The following is a 17,750-nucleotide window of genomic DNA, read 5'->3' as shown; positions in this document are numbered from 1 at the left end:
CATTCTAACTAGGTTTCATTCCCGCTTTGAATCATGCTTTAGACTTGTACTCCTGCTCCTGCTTCCTACCTGTTTATACTTGAAAACATTTTGAAATAGACGCTTCACCACATTCGCACCCAAATCCGTTGCCACTTCACGTTTCTTGCAACTATTATGTAACTAGACAATAATGTGAACAAGACTCATGAAACTTTACAAGCCATTTCCTATGGGGTTCTTTTGAAAAAGGAAAGCAACCAATCAACTTAAGCATTCATTCTGGCCTCTATCACAAATACTAAACAAATGAATCCGAATATTACTGTTAAATAAAAGCCAAGAATGTGTATTACCATTATGAGGAGCAGCAACAAAAGATATGATATCTCCATGCTGGACTTGAGCTTCAGGACTTTGTTTCTTCAGCTTTTCCCAGTTAAGAAATGTTCCATTAGTGCTGCAGAAGCTTGCAGTGGTAAGAAAACCTAAACGAATCATCTGATAGAAAGAAATTGGTAAAGTTGCATGTATCCAGCTTTCAGGCAGTATGCAACCTATTATCTTTCAAAAAGACAGTGGTGAGATTGGAAGTCTGCTCCACATCTTTGGCTGCAACATGCTTCCTATAAATTTTGCAATGATTTGCGCTGACAGCACCTCCTTCAATTTGGAAACGTGTGTCCCCTACTAATCGACCCAGCCAATGTTCATCGGCACTCAAAAGAATATTCATACCCTGAATTACAATACTTTGATCAGCTTTGGATCACATTTAACAACAAAAACAACAACAAATTAATCTTTACGATAGGAGTACAAATTCAGTATGTGTAGACCAAGGTATACAAAAACAGTTGCATTTTTTGGGGCCATAACAGCTGTTACAGGAAAAATGGACCAATACAGTTTTTTTTTTTTTTTTTTATAAATGTTATACAGTATCGTAATGGTAATGACGGTGGTCATTACGACCACTGTTACTGCTATTGAATACATTGGCATAGATGTTTACCAACGTGCACATGTCATGAACATAGTTTTTTTCGGATTACCTTTTCTTTTTCATAATTCACAAGCTTCATGAAACAACAGAACTACATGAGGGACAGAGCTGGTCCAATATTTAACGCTCCCACGATACACTCATTCCTTGGCAGGATAAAAACTCCCACACCCCATTTGCCAACTCCGAAAAACATACCCAAAAAAAAAACCCTCTTGAACAATCCAGAATATCCCAAATAATGAGGGTACTACCATGGATTCGGACCAAAGGAAACAACAATAAACTGAGTCAATTGAAGCAAATCTCTTTATGGTCCAACACCATGCTCAGAAAGCTCTGAAACACTGTAAAAAAAAAACGTGAGTCAATCTCTGGACTATTTCAATCCACCTCCCATGTTCATCATATGCCAACACATGTCACTTATAGTAGACTAGATATCTAATGACCGTGCACTCAATAGTTCTCTTCCATTTTACTTTAATGTGGAGAATGAATTAAAAAAAATGGTTGAGGGATCCCCACTGGCACATAGCACATGAAGACATTCTTCTTCCTTTCCGTAGCACATATGGGATATTTGGAAATCACTTGGAACTTTGGAAGGCACTCAGTTCCACACACTGTGATAGGCAGCAAATCTGACACAATCCATTTATCAAATCAGTGAGATCATGATACCTGAATTGCAGAATGAATGAAGAACACACACCCACAAGAATGTTGGAATAGAGAGGAATAAAGAACTTCATAGAAATTGGAACTTATTCACTTCTTTAAAATGCTTAAATAAACCTCACAAAAATCAGAAAATATAATGCCTTCTACCTCATAGAACAAGCACTTTTATAAATCCTAAAAGATACCACAAAATCCTATGAATCTTAAATTAAGATTTTCCAACCATACTAAAGAATGGGATGCATAGAAAAATCGAGGAGATGGATCCAGATTTGCATAGGATCAGTGATGTGCTTGGTGCTAATCAACGAATCCCCCCAAAGGTCATTTCAAAACATCTAGGGGTCTTCTACAAGGAGACCCGCTCTCTCATTTTCTTTTTCTAACAGTGGCGGAAGCTTTTATTCGGATGCTATCTAGAGGCCAAGAGACTAAGCTTATTTCTGAATTTCGTGTTTCCAAGTTGTTGAATCCCATTCCCCACCTCTAGTTTGCCGATGACAACATTATTTTCTGCGATGCTAACCCCAATATGATGGATAATTTGAGCAAGATCATTGTATGTTTTGAGGCGGTTTCCTGGTTGAAGGTAAAAATGGGGAAAAGTGAGATGTTGGGTATTCACTTATCTCAAGAAGAGGTAGCTTTATTCAGGTCCATTTTCGGTTGCAAGGCGAGATCTCTCCCTTCTTCTTATTTGGGTCTTCCTTTATGTATCGGTAAACCTGCTTCTCATCTTTGGGACAAGGTGATTAAAAGGATAGAGAGAAAACTATCTAAATGGAAGTGTCGGTGTCTTTCTTTGGGAGGGACAGTAACTCTCCTTAAGTTGGCCTTTTCAAATATGCTACTTTATTTCATGTCTCTATGTGTCCTCCTCTGGTTCGGAAAAGATTGGATAGACTAAGGAGAAATTTCTTATGGAAAGGTTCGGAAGACGGTAATAAGTTTCATATATTGAAATGGGAAGAGGTTTGTAAGCCGCTTAACGAAGGAGGGGCCGGTTTAAGAGACCATAGCTCTATGAATAAGGCTCTTCTTAGGAAGTGGCTTTGGCGCTTTGCCACAGAAGAAGATAATCTCTAGAGGGAAATTATTGTATTAAAATATGGCACTCAAACGGGGGTTGGGTGACTAAAGAGTCTGATTCGTCACCTACTGAGAATTTCAACTTCAGAATATATTGAGACTACATCACCTACTGAGAATTTCCCTGAATTTTATTTACTTGTATTCTCTGATTCACCATGTTGCGCTAACTCTGAAACTTTCTCTGTCTCAGGTGAATCATATGTACTTTGGACACCTCAGGAGATTAAAAGGAAACTTTATGCTGAAGTCCACAAATTTCTCTTGAAAATCAAGCTCCGGGGCATCCAAGCCTATTGCAAAAAGGGCTTTTGGATGATCTTGTTACGAAACCTACTAAGAAATTTATCAAGATACTGGCCGAAGGAAGAACCTTGTAGCATGACTAAGTAGTTTTCCCCTGTTTTCCTAATTAGGTTTATTGCTTTCAAAGAATTTAGGATTAGGATAGTTTGCTTTTCGCCGTTTAGGATAGTTTGCTTTTTGCTGTTTAGGAAAATTTGCTTTCTAATGGTTTAATTCTTGTGCTAACCCATCTTCACATTGAGATATTTTGGAAAAAACAAAAAACCTCAGAATTCCTTCTTCAGGTACTACCTTTCCACCACTTCCCTTTTCTTTTCGTTGCCTCATTTGCATTGAATGCTTATCTCTTTTACATTGAGGACAATGTAGATTTTAGGTTGGGGGGTGTGGATTAGGCAGGCTAATCAGTTGTTTTCTTAGTCTTTGGGCGAAATTGTGAAAAATTGAAAAAAATTTCTGAAATTTTTACAAATTTAAGTGATCTCGAAGTTAATCCATGAGTTAGAATCACAAAATACTTAATGTTGATGCCTTACGTCTCTTGGATTTTAGTCACTTGGGAGATCTCGAAATTAAGTTAAGTCATTGATCCTCGATTAGAAGTTTTAAACATTGATTGAGTCATGATTTCACATGTCACATCCAGCTTACACATTAAAGTGTCAGTTTGAAAAGAAAGAAAAAGAAAATACCCAGCTAAAAAAAAAAAAAAAACAGTTGTCGTCGAAAAGGGCTACCTATTAAAGATCTTTAAAAAGGTTGACATAGCGTGAAAGTCATCGATGGAAAAATCAAAAGCTGGAGGAATAAAAGAGGGAACTAAAAGATGAACTATAAGGCAAGTTTCGATTTAGGTTTTGGTTGTCCTGAATGTCTTTTAATTATCAATGTTATCATGAAAGTGACAAATTGAACATTTGATTGTGATAAGTCTAGACTTCATTATACACACATGGAACTCAATGTTTGGAATTGTTCTAATTGGAGGATTAATGCTTTGAACTTGATTATGAAACTTACCGAGTGCTAGAGTTTAGGAGAAGGTAATGCACAACATTGATGTATTTTAGAATTATATTATCTGGATTGTTTTTTTTAAACCACTTAAGCTTATAGAAATAATCCTGTGGTTTTCGAAATATTTTTCGCATACTTTGCTTGGAACTAACAAAATGCTGGTTGGGGATTGTGTTGAGGGTCAAATATTGCATATTATCCCCCATTTATATCTTAGTTTTATGAACATGATAATGCTTAATGTTCTATTTTACTCGTGTTTGTATTACAATGTGAATTTAAGAGATTGGATTGAAAAGGGTGCTAAAAGCATGGATTTTATGCTCAAGAATCACCAAGGCAAGGGATGGATCTTAGAAGACCAAGATTGAAGAATTCACATGCTAAATATCCAAGAAAATCAAGTGAGGAATGAAGAGAATCAAAGATTTGAAGTGAAGAAAAGGAATCCTGAAATCGTCCTGAAAAAGAATATTCTGAAACTCTGGGTCATTTTATGAAATTTCGCAAAGTGAAGTCTATTTTGAAAATTTGTGCATGGTGAAGTCTATTTTAGCAAACTACGTAAATTTGAGGCGATTTCTAGAGTTTTCCAACTAGGTGCGAAAGTTGGAGTTCCACAACTATAAATAGGACTCCCTAGGATGTTCCTAGGCATCTTCTAGGGTTTAAGGAGTGGAGCAAAAGGGTGGAGAAGTCGTCACCAAGAGTTTTTCTTCTTCTTTCTAAGTTATTTTCATGTTTTTTCTTAAGAGACTTTGGTCCAATCATGTCTATGGTTGGCTAAACCTCTTAGCTAGGGCTAAAAGGTGAAGCTTGTAGCATGATGGGATGTTTCTATTGCTTTGATTCATATTTATGTTGAACTCCATGGATTCTAATTTGATTTTTAAGGAATACTTTCAGTTTTTAATGGTTTATTATGACTCAAATTATAGTAGATCTGCAATAGCTTTGAGTATCTTCTTTTCCTGATTTGAGATTGTGAAATTAATAAGTCCTGTTGTTCACCATTGTCCCTCGGGCATGGTGAGGTGATGGAATTCTTCCTAATCTTCACAATTCTCCTGCTTAGAGATTATGGGATTGGTAAATCTTGTTGTTTGACATTATCTCCTGGGCATGATTTGGTGATGGAATCCCTGCCAATTATCATAGTTCTCCTTCATTGAGAATTAGGTCAATGGAAGTTCAAATTTAGTTTTATTGATATATTTTCCAATTGGATAGGATAGGACTCAAATTTTAATTGTGTTACTTGAATCAAGTAAGAGGGCTCCCTGATCACTACAAGTAAATCCTTGGCACCCTAGTTCCCACCTTTAAATTCTTAGTTTTAATTACTATATTCACAATTACTCTCTCAAATACTTCAGAATTAGTTTCACATTTTCTTCTAGTTTTATTTCTAGTTAATTTTAGAAACATACAAGTTTCAGTCCCTGTGAATTCGACCTCAGTCTTACCGAGATTATTACTGCATCGTGACCCTACACTTGAGGTTGTGAACAATCATTCCCCCCAAGGTAGAGGCCTTTACATGGTTGGTGGGAAGAAGAGTCTTGTCGATAGACAACCTCCAAAAGCAGTCTTTCGTCATTCTGAATAGATGCTACCTTTGTTAGCAAGTTGAGGAAACAATCAATCACCTCTTCATTTCTTGTCCCTTCACTTCCAATCTGTGGTCGTATGTCATCTCCTCCTTCATTCCCTCATGGCCAATGCTGGATAATGTTAAGGACCTCTTGTGGGCTTGGCATAGAGGAGGTTTGGTTATCAAGGACGGGGTTTGCTAACACATTTCCCTACCGGCAGTGTGATGGGCTGTTTGGGCAGAGAGGAAAAGTCATTGCTTTAAAAATTCTTCTTCTTCTGTCAACGTTGTTATATTGAGGAACAAAAAATATCTTAATTTCATTACTTGCCTATTGCACTAGCAGAGGAATTCCATTGAACAGATCCCTCCCAAGGATGTGCGCTCCCTCCCAAGGATGTGCGCTCATGACAGTATAGAAGCCTTGTGAAGTGTTGCTCCATGATAGAAGAGATTGTGCGCTCCATATTTTGATGTAGAAGAATGGATGGACGTCATTTGATGAAGAAGAATGGATGGACATCATTTGATGTAGAAGAATACATGGGCGTCGTCTGGTATGGAGGAGAGCATGGGTGTCGTTTGGTATGGAGGAGTGCATGGGCGCCACTTTTGAAGGAGAGGAAGTGTGGTTCTTATCTTAGAAAGGGATATACACCGCTATTTAAGGGAGAGCTTGGTGAACACCATTGTTTAAGGAAGGAGGTTGGATGTTGTGTGAAGGAAGTAGTGGTGGTGATTACCACTATTTAAGGAGAGGAGGAGCCTATAAATACCCCCTCCCACTCCTCATTTGGACGGATGGAAGCCAAGAGGGCGTTTTCCGCGCAACTCAAGGAAGGAGTTGCACGCTCCAGCGCAGCTCATGGAGAAATGGCTTTGTGCGCCACTATTTATGGAAGCCAGTAGAGTTGTGCGCTTCCGCGCAACTCAAGGAAGGAGAGTTGCACCACCTTTTGTGGAGGCCTTGTGCGCCACTCTTGGTGGAGTCCTTATCTCTCTCTCTTGTCTGAAAATAGGAGTTGTACGCCACTTTTAGTGGAGAGAATGCGCCACTCCTCAAGGAGCTCTATGAGCTCTTGTCCAAATAGTGGAGAGAATGCGCCACTCCTGAAGGATGGATTGCACGCTTCCGCGCAAGTCAAGGAGAAGTGTTGTACACTTGTCCTAATGTATGGCCTGGTGCGCCACTTCTCATGGATATCTGTCCTGAAACATGGCTTTGTGCGCCACTTCATGAGGATGTTGTCCTAACACATGGCTTTGTGCGCCACTTCATGAGGACATTGTCCTAACACATGGCTTTGTGCGCCACTTCAAGAGGAGCCTTGTCCTAAGGCTTGGTCTGGAGCGCCACTTCTCTCTCTCCTTGTCTTGAAAACAGGCTTTTGTTGTCCTGAAGCAAGTCCCATGCGCCACTTTGAAAGGAATGTTGTCCTGAAGCAAGTCCCATGCGCCACTTTGAAAGGAATGTTGTCCTAAAGCAAGTCCCATGCGCCACTTTGAAAGGAATAGTCCTGAAGCTTGCCTCTTGCGCCACTTCATGTGGAATGTTGTCCTGAAGCAAGGCTTTTGTTCTGAAATAAGCCTTATACACTCCACATTCCCTGTCGAAGCCTGTGCACTTCCATCTTCGGACAGATGACCTCCACACCTGTTGGATGTCCATAGATACTTCTCTCCTATCTCCATTTGGAGAAGACAGTGAAAGAGAGAAGCAAGAAGGAGAAGTGAGAGAAGATAGAAGTTGGAGAGCTTCAAGAAGCTCACAGGAGTGAGAAAGAAAAGTGAAGTATGGTAGAAGATCTGGACAACCTAAGTCTGAGAAATCTCCATCGTTTCCTCAATTGTGCACCCGCACAACTCATCTACCTTTGCGATGAACATCAAAAGCATCGAAATGCTGCCGAAATTGTCATTGCGACTACCTTCTTCTCTTTTGTATTGATGCACTGTACTTTGTTTTCAGAATCAAGGGAATATGAGGATGTAAAAGAACTCAGACTGAATAAAATACTCTCTCTCATGCTTTCTTTGTTATCATTGAATGAATTCCCCCAAATCAAATGATTTTCGTTTCTGGTCGAAACAAGGCCATCTTTCGGCCCTCATTTCTAATTGGGCTTCTGATACAGGACATGAAATTAAATATGATATGCAAGATTTCAAGCTTTAGATCATACCAATTTCTAAACAATCACAAAAATCCACGTCTCACATACGATCAAACATTCAACAAGGGGAATCTACGGGGGTCCAAGCCTACACAAGTTAGGGCTGGATCAGATAAAATTATAAACCAAACAATGCCCAAAGGAGTGTAAGATTCATTCATCCTTGCTCCCCAATTCAAGAGATTCACCATGTTTCAATTCAAGGGAAAATCTAGGGTTTGCAAAAGTTGAAAAACTTGGAATTTGGGATTATCTAGGGTTAGGGTTAGGGAATTTAAGGTGAGAGAGAGAGAGAGAGAGGAAAACAGAAGAAATACGGAACCTGAGATGGTTTCTGCGTGTGGACAGCAAGACGACCTAGGCGCACGTGCATGACTGCCTGGCCGCACGTGTGTAGGGCCCACGAAACTGAAAAAGGCCACCCAGGGCTTGGTCGGCTAGGGAGGCTCACTCTCACACCAAGTTTCGTGACGATCCGCAGCCCGGTGTGTGCGTGGTGCTCCGCCGAAGTTTCAGCCCTTCTGGTGGACTAGAATATGAAAATCTGTTGTGGAGAGAAACTTGGGCAAAAAGAAAGGTGAATCTGAAGACGGGAGGGCTGTGGAAGATGGTGGATGTGGGGTGGAGGAGGTGGGACGATTTAGGATGGTTGTGGCTTTGCACCACGGTAGTTAGCCCTTCGAGGAAGTGAGGGTTTCGCACCCAATTTTCTTCTTCAACTCAAGAGGGATAGAGAAGAAGGAAAACGCAGAATTTTATTCATAAACTTCAATGAAAAAAAAAAAAACTACATGGGGTTGCCTATTTATAAGAAAACCCTAAACCCCAAAAGTCACGCCATGTGAGCACACTAATACTTAGAGACGAATTAACAAAAATAACAACTAATCAACGCAATCAAAACCGTTCATGATGTTTCTAATAACAATAATAACCAAAGCTCAAAATCCTAGATCACCTAGGGTAGTGGGCCACAATCATGAGATCCAATGGTGGGATCCACATGATAATTGGGTCCACTCCAATGATCCATAGCACAGCCCCCTAACTAAGAGGTCCTCCATAGATGTCGTCGTCGATCTAGATCGATAGTAGGGCCTTCCTCCTCCTTGAGTACGTGCGTAGGGTAGGGGCGTGCGTGTGCACATGATATCCCCATCAGCTTCCCTTGTGAAGGACTGATTGTCCTACTTTTCTTTTTCTTTCTCTCCTTGTATTCTTTTCTTGTCGATTCTTCCAGTGAGCCTTTAATAAAATTCCATTATCCTTCAAAAAATAAATAAATATGTATAATAAATAGTAAGAAATCTATCTATAAACATTTGGCAAAATGGCCTAAAGATAGAAGAGTCAATCTAGCAAATTCATCCCCAAAATCTTCAGACAATCTTCAAATTAACAACCATATCTTCAAATCAGCACCCCTATCCAAAAATAGTATATGTAGTCTCTAAGATTTAGCCCCCAAAACAGCAAACGATAAAAAATTCAACACATGCTGCACCCCATAGCGGGGATTGGATCTACATCAACATATCCCCGAAAAGTTATTGGCAGGTTCTTATGGGTCATAATTGGTCTCACCATATCTAACAAATTTTTGTTTATCCTTTCTGTCACACCATTCTTATCCATTTTCAACGGTTTGATTTTCTTGCCTAGTTGGTTCTCCACTTCTATTCCATATTTTTGGAAAGAGTCTAGTGGCTCAACTTATGAGAATTTAAGTTAAAGCCCCATATCGGTAAAAAGTCATCAATGAATGAGATAAAATGCTAGCAACCATTTCATGCTAAGACATTAAGTGGTCCACATATAAGACAATGAGCACGTGCTGATTTTGGGCTGTTTGTTGCCAATTCTGGGGCCTAAATGTCAGATATTACATTTGCCATTTGTGAAAATACGGAGGCTGATGTGGAAGATATGATTGAAGATTTTGAGGGTATTTAGTAGTGTTTTTTTTTTATATTTTAGGCTAAATCTTTGTTGGTGGGATTTTTATTGTCTTAAATAAATTATTAATTGATTTGAAATCAATCTAATAGTTGGGGGATTTTCATTAACAATCCATAAGAAATTATTTTAGGGTTAATAAAAGGGGAGGATGGTGTAGGAGGTAGGCATTCTACATTTCTCTAAGTTGTGAGTTTTCTCAAGTATTGTCAGAGAAGAAAACTGAAAATCAATAAAGTTATTTCTCCCTCTCTACTCTAATATTTCTTGTGAGCATATAATGTTCCTTTTTTGTGATTCGTGATTTGGGTGTCAAGATCCCATGGACTCTATAACTGGGTTGCACTAAATATTCAAAAGTTTCATTAGATCTTGTTGCTTTTGGAAACGGTTTCCAAATTGTTTTTCTATCACGCAATATTCGCAAACTTCCAATATTCAAAAATAAAAATAAAAACGCAAAGTTCCAAGTCCACTTTGTTTATAAGTTTCCAACATTCCATCTCATTCTAATCTGGTCATTCTTTCGTTTACCATGTGCCATAATCTGATGTGCCATTTAATTGATTCATATATAATACCTGCATAAGATATTCCAACAAAAGAAGTGCTTGCATTGATGAAAAGTTATTTACAATATTCAACTCGAACATGTCTGCCAATGCAACTATCACATAGTTTTTTCTCAATGAGACCTAATGGTTGCTAACCTTAAATCAGAGTTCTCCTCCCCTAAAAATGGGACAGATGTTAGATTTCTTCCCATTCCTTGGGTGAGGAATGTGTCCCTTAATGGTAGGGTGTGGCCTATGCTTGACTCCAAGAAATAGGTATCAGCTCCAAGTCTCCACTCATGCCCTCTGAACCATTGTTCCCCATTTAAAGCCTGGGACTCTCCAGCAGAGTGATCCAAAACCCAACAAAGCCTCTCTTTCCTTGGTATAAGCTTTGTTTCCCTTGAATCCACTATCCAATTACTAAAATTCATGTCAACAATCAAAACTTTATAACAAACATAAGTTAAAGGTGGCTTAAGAGTTACTGATTTCTACTCGGGGCATTTCCTAGCCTTGGCCCATCTTACAACAATTAAAACATGAACCATCAACTTGTCCTTTATTCTTTCACTGGAGTGTGTTGGACAGGCCAAATCACCTTTGGGTCAAACAAGATGTTGCTACCAATTGGCCGATTTTGGTGCGTTTGAAGGTCATTACAAGAAGGATAAGGGTGGTACCTAGAAACACTTGGTTGATGGAAAGGGCAATTGCCTTGATTGCAAAGAAGGAAAGGCCTGCCAATTGTCTTGTTTCTAGTCTTAGCAGGTAGTCCTCTCTGATGGTTCTCAATGCGCAAGGGAGACATTGCCCCTACACTGGATGCCATTGGTAGCCACCCTATATTGCAAGCGACAAGCCACGTCCTTGAAAGTCTTTAATCTTTATTGATGTATTGTGGTTCAGGATTGTATCAATGGTTGACTGGTAATCAGGCAAGGATTTGAACACAACTATGATCTGGATCTCTTACAAAACACATACCGCATTGTGGAGCTCTCCAACCATCTTATCCATTTTCTTATTATGGTCCATGACTGGACCCTATTGACATGACATTCAATATGCCTCGAGTTCCATTTCCATGAACTGGATTCTTGCACCAGACAAGGTGGTGTAATTCCTAGTCAATGCTTCCCACATATTCTTGGCCGTCCCATAGACCTCATAGGAGAGAATAATTCTTCGTGCCCCATAGAAATCAGAGGGAATAATTCTTTGTGCATGGTGCTCATGAGGATATTGCATGCATTTCTATCGTGTTTCTTCCATTTGTCATACTTCTTCTTCACTATGTTGTATGTTGTACAAATACGTTGTCGTTTAGACGAGACTCACTTTCCATGGGTTCTAGCATACAAGTACAACTTATTCATCTAAAAGAATTCTGACCTATCTATGGAATCAATGGAGGACTGATTCAAGGAGCTAAAACACAACAAAGCCACAGCTCATTCAAATCAATTGTACATCCAAGAGGAAAAGCCTCTTTGCTCTATTGAACCCTCGATGGCAATGGTTTGTTAGCGGGGATGACCTTGAGCAACTAGTGGACAGAGCCCCACCTCTTTCTCTCCTTCTCCTCTTCTCTTTTGCATCAAGGTATGCGGGGGGGGGGGGGGGGGTGCGTGTGGAAAGAAAAAACTGCTCGTAATGGGGCCAATACAGGTTTTTGTTTTGTTTTTTTTCTTAAAAGCCATAACGGTCATTATGGCCCATGTCATACCAGTAACAATGGTGGTCATTACGACCACCATTATCATTATGGAATACCATGTTTTGCATCCTCTTTCCTTTTCTCTTTTCTTTCCAGGTTGTGAACAATGCGTGGGAGAGAGTGAAAGAGAGGCATATGTGTGTATTGGAGAGTGAAAGCAAGGTGTTCCACATCGGTTAGGTATTGGCTGTGATGGCCAATATGTAACGGTAACAGCCCGGGCCGTTGCGTGATACAGGTCTAAAAGGGGTCTTCTTCTTTAAGGGAAAAAAGAAAAAGAAAAAGTAAAAAAGAAAAGCGAAAGACCAAAGGCGTACCTAGCCTCTCTCTCTCTCTCTCTCTCTCTCTCTCTCTCTCTCTCTCCTTTTGAAACATGTAATGACGCCTGAGAACCCTCTATCTCTTTTCATTCCAAACGTACTACGTGGCTCACTTTGGTCCAAGTGCCATGTGCTCTGTGGGCCCCACCATGTAGTATTTTATCCACGTCGCCCATCCATTTTGCCACCTCATTTTAGGGCATGAGCCCAAAAATGAGTAAGATCCAAATCTGAGGTGGACCACACCACTGGAAACAGCGATGATCGAACGTCACCATTAAAAACTTCCTAGGACTCACTGTAATGTTTATTTGTCATCCAACCTATTAATTGGGTCACACTGACATGGATGAAAGGAAAACACACATATTAGCTTGATCCAAAACTTTTGTAGCCCTCAATACGTTTTTAATGGTGGGCATTCAATCACAGTTGTTTCCTGTAGTGTGGTCCACCTAAGATTTGGATCTACCTCATTTTTGGGCTCATGCCTAAAATGAGGTGGAAAAATGGATAGACAACGTGGATAAAACACATATATCATGGTGAGTCCCACATTCAAGGCCACACCTAATCAGACTCAAATTGAATGGTGTAGCACACACCACCAACCTCAATGGTGTGTTGATGTGCCAAATTTCCGTGAGCCCCACCGTGATGCATGTGTTATATCCACACCATCCATTCAAGTTGTCAGATCATTTTAGGGCATGAGCTCAAGAATGAGGTAGATCCAAAGGTCAAGTGGACCACACCACAAAAAACAGTAGGGATTGAATGCCTACCATTGAAAACTTTGTAGGGCCCCAAGAAGTTTTGGATCAAGCTAATATTTGTGTTTTCTCTACATCTAGGTCTGTGTGACATTATGAACATGTTTGATGGCAAATAAACATCATGGGGGCTCTAAGAAGGTTGCGACGATGGCATCATTGTCCCCACTGCTTTTTTGTGGTGAGATCCACTTGGGCTTTGGATCTACCTTTTTTTTCTGGCTCATGCCATAAAATTAGCTAGCAAAATGGATGGACAGTGTGGATATAACATATACGTCACGGTGGGGCCCACAGAACTTTGCCACATGTGTTACACTTTGCAATTTGAGTCCCACCTAATTTGGAGTCTTGGACCCTAAAAAAATTGTACAGAAGGCATGTATTAACTCAAAATTAACCAATTAAATTATGGGACCATTTTTGCTAAGTCACAATCCAAAAATCAAATAGTTTAAACGGTTTAACCATTAATTTGAGGACATTATTATTTTTTAAATAAGACTATTTGATATTTTTCATTCTTCACTATCCAATAAATGTCCACTGATCCATTAGTGGGATAAGTGTCAATAGATTGCATGAATTTGAGGCTATTTGGGGCATTGAGCAGTCTGCCAAATCAGCCCCAAATCGGTAACACTATTCACTCGAATTTAATTTCAACTTTTTATTAAGATCTATTCAGAGAAATGATATCAAATTGTTAGGTATATGAATTACATAATAGGACACAAATGTCTTTGGACTCTGTACGTTGAAATGAAATGTATGTGAGTCGTGATGTTGTAATACACTGACACTTTAAATAATAGTAAAACTTGCAAATGTAAGATGTTTTGGTATTACTTTTTTTTTTAAGACACAGTGTGTCCCCACCTCTTTTTTGAAGTGAGACTAATCCCTGTGGATACACGCAATCACCCACAACCACATGTATCGGGTAAAGCCAAGGAGTTTTGGTATTACATTTATTTTAATAAATTTATCATTAATATGATATAGTTAGAAAATTAAACATAAAAGGTTTGCAATCAATCAAAAGTTGTCAAGTTCATAAATTCATCAGACAACTCGATACAACATTCTCACCAAAGAGTGGATCGTTATACTACCATAAACATGTTCAAAATAACAAAAAATAAATGCATATTTTCTGAATTTTTTTTGGATATTTTTCCAAAAAAAAAAAAAAGAGGAAAAAAAATCAACCGATACGAGACACATTGGTCATTGCGCTGATACTCTATATCGATAACGATGGTGACCATTACGGCCACCGTTTAACGGAACACCTTGAGTAAAAGAGAAGTGTGTGTGTGCGCACGTGCCCCGGGGGGGAGGGGACATGGGAAGGCATAGGCACCACTTAGGGGTCACATGATCAACAGTAACAACACTTACTCCCATCCTCAAAAACCCTAGGTCTAGGTTCCCACTTGAACACCCATCACAACTGAATTTATATAGACCTTGTGGCTACTTTCCCTTTTGACTTCTCTATTTTAACCACAATCAAGTTCCCTTGTTTTATGGCACCAAAAAGACAATGGAGACTAAAGAGTTTTTCCTATGCAAGTAGCTCAGCCATGAGGGCCCCTCCTAATAAAAGGATTTTAAAGGATGATGAGATTGAAGAGCTCATGCAGTTGTTGGAGAGTCTTCATGGAGTTTCTCCTCTTCCGGATAGGAGAGATTCGATTGTATGGTCAATGGTTAAGTCAAGATGCTTCACAATCCGATCTTTTTTATAGTTTGCTTGGTCAATTGCGCCGATTTTGAATAGTAGTTTTCCGTTGTTTGTATGGACTTACCAGGGCTCCAACTAAGGTAGCAGTGTTTGCATGATCAGTGGGAAGGAGCCGGGTGCTTACAATAGATAATCTTCAAAAGAGGCCCTTGGTTTTGCCTAATTGTTGCATGATGTGTTGTAGGGATGCACAGACGGGCGGTGGATAACTTGTTTATTCATTGTAAGGTGTGGGGGAAAGTCATAGCATTCGTTGACACGACATGGGTGATGCCTGGGTCCATCTCTGATTCTCTCCTCATTGGGAAAAAGAAGAATTTGGTGTGGCATCCGCCAAGCCCTTTTGGAGGGTATTTGGGGGTCCGAGAGCTACGCCCCCTACTTGGAGGGCAATTTTGTAATTTCACATGGAGTTTTTATATAAACCCTAGTTCATTTAGGGTAATATATTCTGTCAAGAGAGAGAGTGAGAGGGGGGGGGGGAGGTAGAGGGAGCCATCATTGTATTGAGAGCCGCTACTTCATTATTTTCTTTGAGCATAAGTGGATCGGCCGTGGACGTACCAAAAGAGAACCACGTAAATCTGTGTTGTGATTTACATATTGTTTCTCTTTTTCCATTTGATTGATATTTCTCTGTGTGATCGAGAAGGGATCTCTTCTCCCAATTACGCCTCGAAAATAGTGATTGCATGCATGGAAATTGGAAGGGAATTGCATCTGATTAAATCTCTTTCTCCCACCGTGATGTATGTGTTAGATCAGCGCCGTCTTTCAATTTTACCAGCTCATCTTAGGGCATGAGCCTCAAAATGAAGCAGATTATAAGCTCAAGTTGACCACACCACATGAAACAGGGGGGATAATGACATCCACCATTGAAAGCTAAAACATGGCTCACGGCCCACGGGGATGTGTATCTGTCATCCAACCCGTTCGTAAGGTCACACAAACATGGATGAAGAGAAAACACAATTATTAGCTTGATCCAAAACTCCACAATAAGTTTCCCACGGTAGGCATTCAATTCCCCTTGTTTCCCGTGGTGTGGTCCACTTGCACTTTGGATATGCCTCATTCAGCATGGATCATGCATATCCATCACAGTGGGCCCCACAGATTTTACAGGTATGGTGTTTTCCTTCCTCAGTTTTAGCGTCACAGCCTTCCAAACATGCGTAGCTGTCAACGTCATGTGGAGGCGGCTGGCATGAAATACCGAAGTTAGTAATTATTACTTATTTACCTGTATCTACCATGTGGTAATCTAACTCGAACAGGCCTTTAGTGATTTTGGCCAGCATGATTGCTCCTTTCGAATAAAATCCATTACCTTACAAAAAAAAAAAAAACAAAGAAAAAAAAAAAGAGACTGCAAAGTTCCGTCTATTAAAGATAGTGAAAGGAGTATACAAGGTTCATGAGGTTACAATTTAAAGAGACATTCTACAATGCTCGACCGAGACGATACGACTTCCTGTTCAGGCCAGCATCCAGTTCAGTGAATCCCATTTTTCAATGATCCAAGCCGCACATCAAGTGGGCCACACCACAGATATGTTACAAACCAAAATCCTACCCCATCAGTCAACCCCAGACATCAACTGGTGGAATTTCAACCATTACCATATTAAACTGCCGACAATCCTGATGGCTCGAATCGTCAGACGATGATAGCTAAGCATTGTGCATTTTCACATTCTTTTCAAGAAAAAGAAGAAAAACCCGCACACACCGATACCCTGCTAGGGTTACATACCTGCGGGCGTTTGCGAGCGTTGGCGGAGATGGCGGTGAGGACTCCCCACGCGCCTGGCTCTGAATTCTGGAGAGGCTGAGCTGAGAGCTTCCTAGCGATGGAGAGAATGAATTCTATGGCGGAGCGAGAGGGTTTGGCGGGAGAAATATCCTTCTGCTTCTGCTTCTGCTTCTGAGAAGAATTGGATTCGGAAAGCACGCGAATCTCATCTTTAGAATCTGGAGGGGGCTTCGAAACCAAAGGATACTCTGACTTCTTCTCTTCTTCATCTGCGGGATTATCTAACGCCATTTTCTCACGAAGAGATTCGAAGGCTGAGTATCCGATGCAGAGGATTTTTGTTTTGATTTGGTAGAGGAAAGGTGAGGAAGAAGGGTTTGGAAGGTGGTACTCGAGGGACGCGAGTGCCTGTGAACTGAAGCTCTGTGGGGCCTACCGAGATACTCTTATGAAATCCACTCCGTCCATCATTTTAGCCCGCTCATGTTACAATTAAAGGGCCCAAAAATGAGGCAGATTCAATACCTTACCATAGGAAAAAAGTTCGTATAGAAACGCTGACCATTAAAAACGTCGTGGTGGGAAACCGATTGGCTACTCCCCCTGCCACCAGCCCGGTGGCTGGTGGTCGGTGATCTGTGGGCCCCAACATGATGTATGTGTTTCATCCATTCCGTTCATCCATTTTTAAATATCATTTTAGAGTTTTAGGAAAATTAGAGGGATATAATCTCAGTTGGACCACACCACATGAAAACAATAGTGATGGGATATCCACCATTAAAATCCTCCTACGGCCCACTGTACTATTTATTTGACATTCAATCTGTTGATTAGGTCATACAGACCAGATTAAGGCTATATATATATATATATATATATATATATATATATTAGCTTGATCCAAAACATTTATGGCCCCAAGAAGTTTTTAGTGGTCGACGCTCATTTAACACTGTTTCTTAAAATGAGGTCCATTTGAGATTGGGATATAACTCATTTTTCGACTCATATGATAAAATGATCTGAAAAATTAGATGGATGGCATGAATGAAACAAATATATCATT

General features: G+C 40.0%; 1 protein-coding gene across 3 annotated transcripts in view; it reads right to left on the bottom strand.

Annotated features, from left to right (window-relative positions):
• Window positions 1–17,172, bottom strand: part of LOC131246384 (uncharacterized) — a 41,987-nt gene extending 24,815 nt beyond the window's left edge. For all 3 annotated transcript variants that reach the window (XR_009171348.1, XM_058246464.1, XM_058246465.1), the window contains exons 1-3: window positions 16,682–17,172; window positions 537–718; window positions 336–439 (exon numbers count right to left, since the gene is read on the bottom strand). Coding sequence is in view for 2 of the 3 variants with exons in the window: in XM_058246464.1 (XP_058102447.1) it covers window positions 336–439; window positions 537–718; window positions 16,682–16,972 (577 nt within the window). In the remaining variant the exon portion in view is untranslated. The remainder of the gene's footprint in view (window positions 1–335; window positions 440–536; window positions 719–16,681) is intronic.
• Between the last annotated feature and the right edge of the window lie 578 nt (window positions 17,173–17,750).

This window comes from Magnolia sinica, chromosome 5, assembly GCF_029962835.1.
Source record: "Magnolia sinica isolate HGM2019 chromosome 5, MsV1, whole genome shotgun sequence".
Lineage (NCBI taxonomy): Eukaryota > Viridiplantae > Streptophyta > Magnoliopsida > Magnoliales > Magnoliaceae > Magnolia > Magnolia sinica.
The sequence above is the reverse complement of the archived record's forward strand: the minus strand, read 5'-3'. Positions and strand labels throughout refer to the sequence as shown.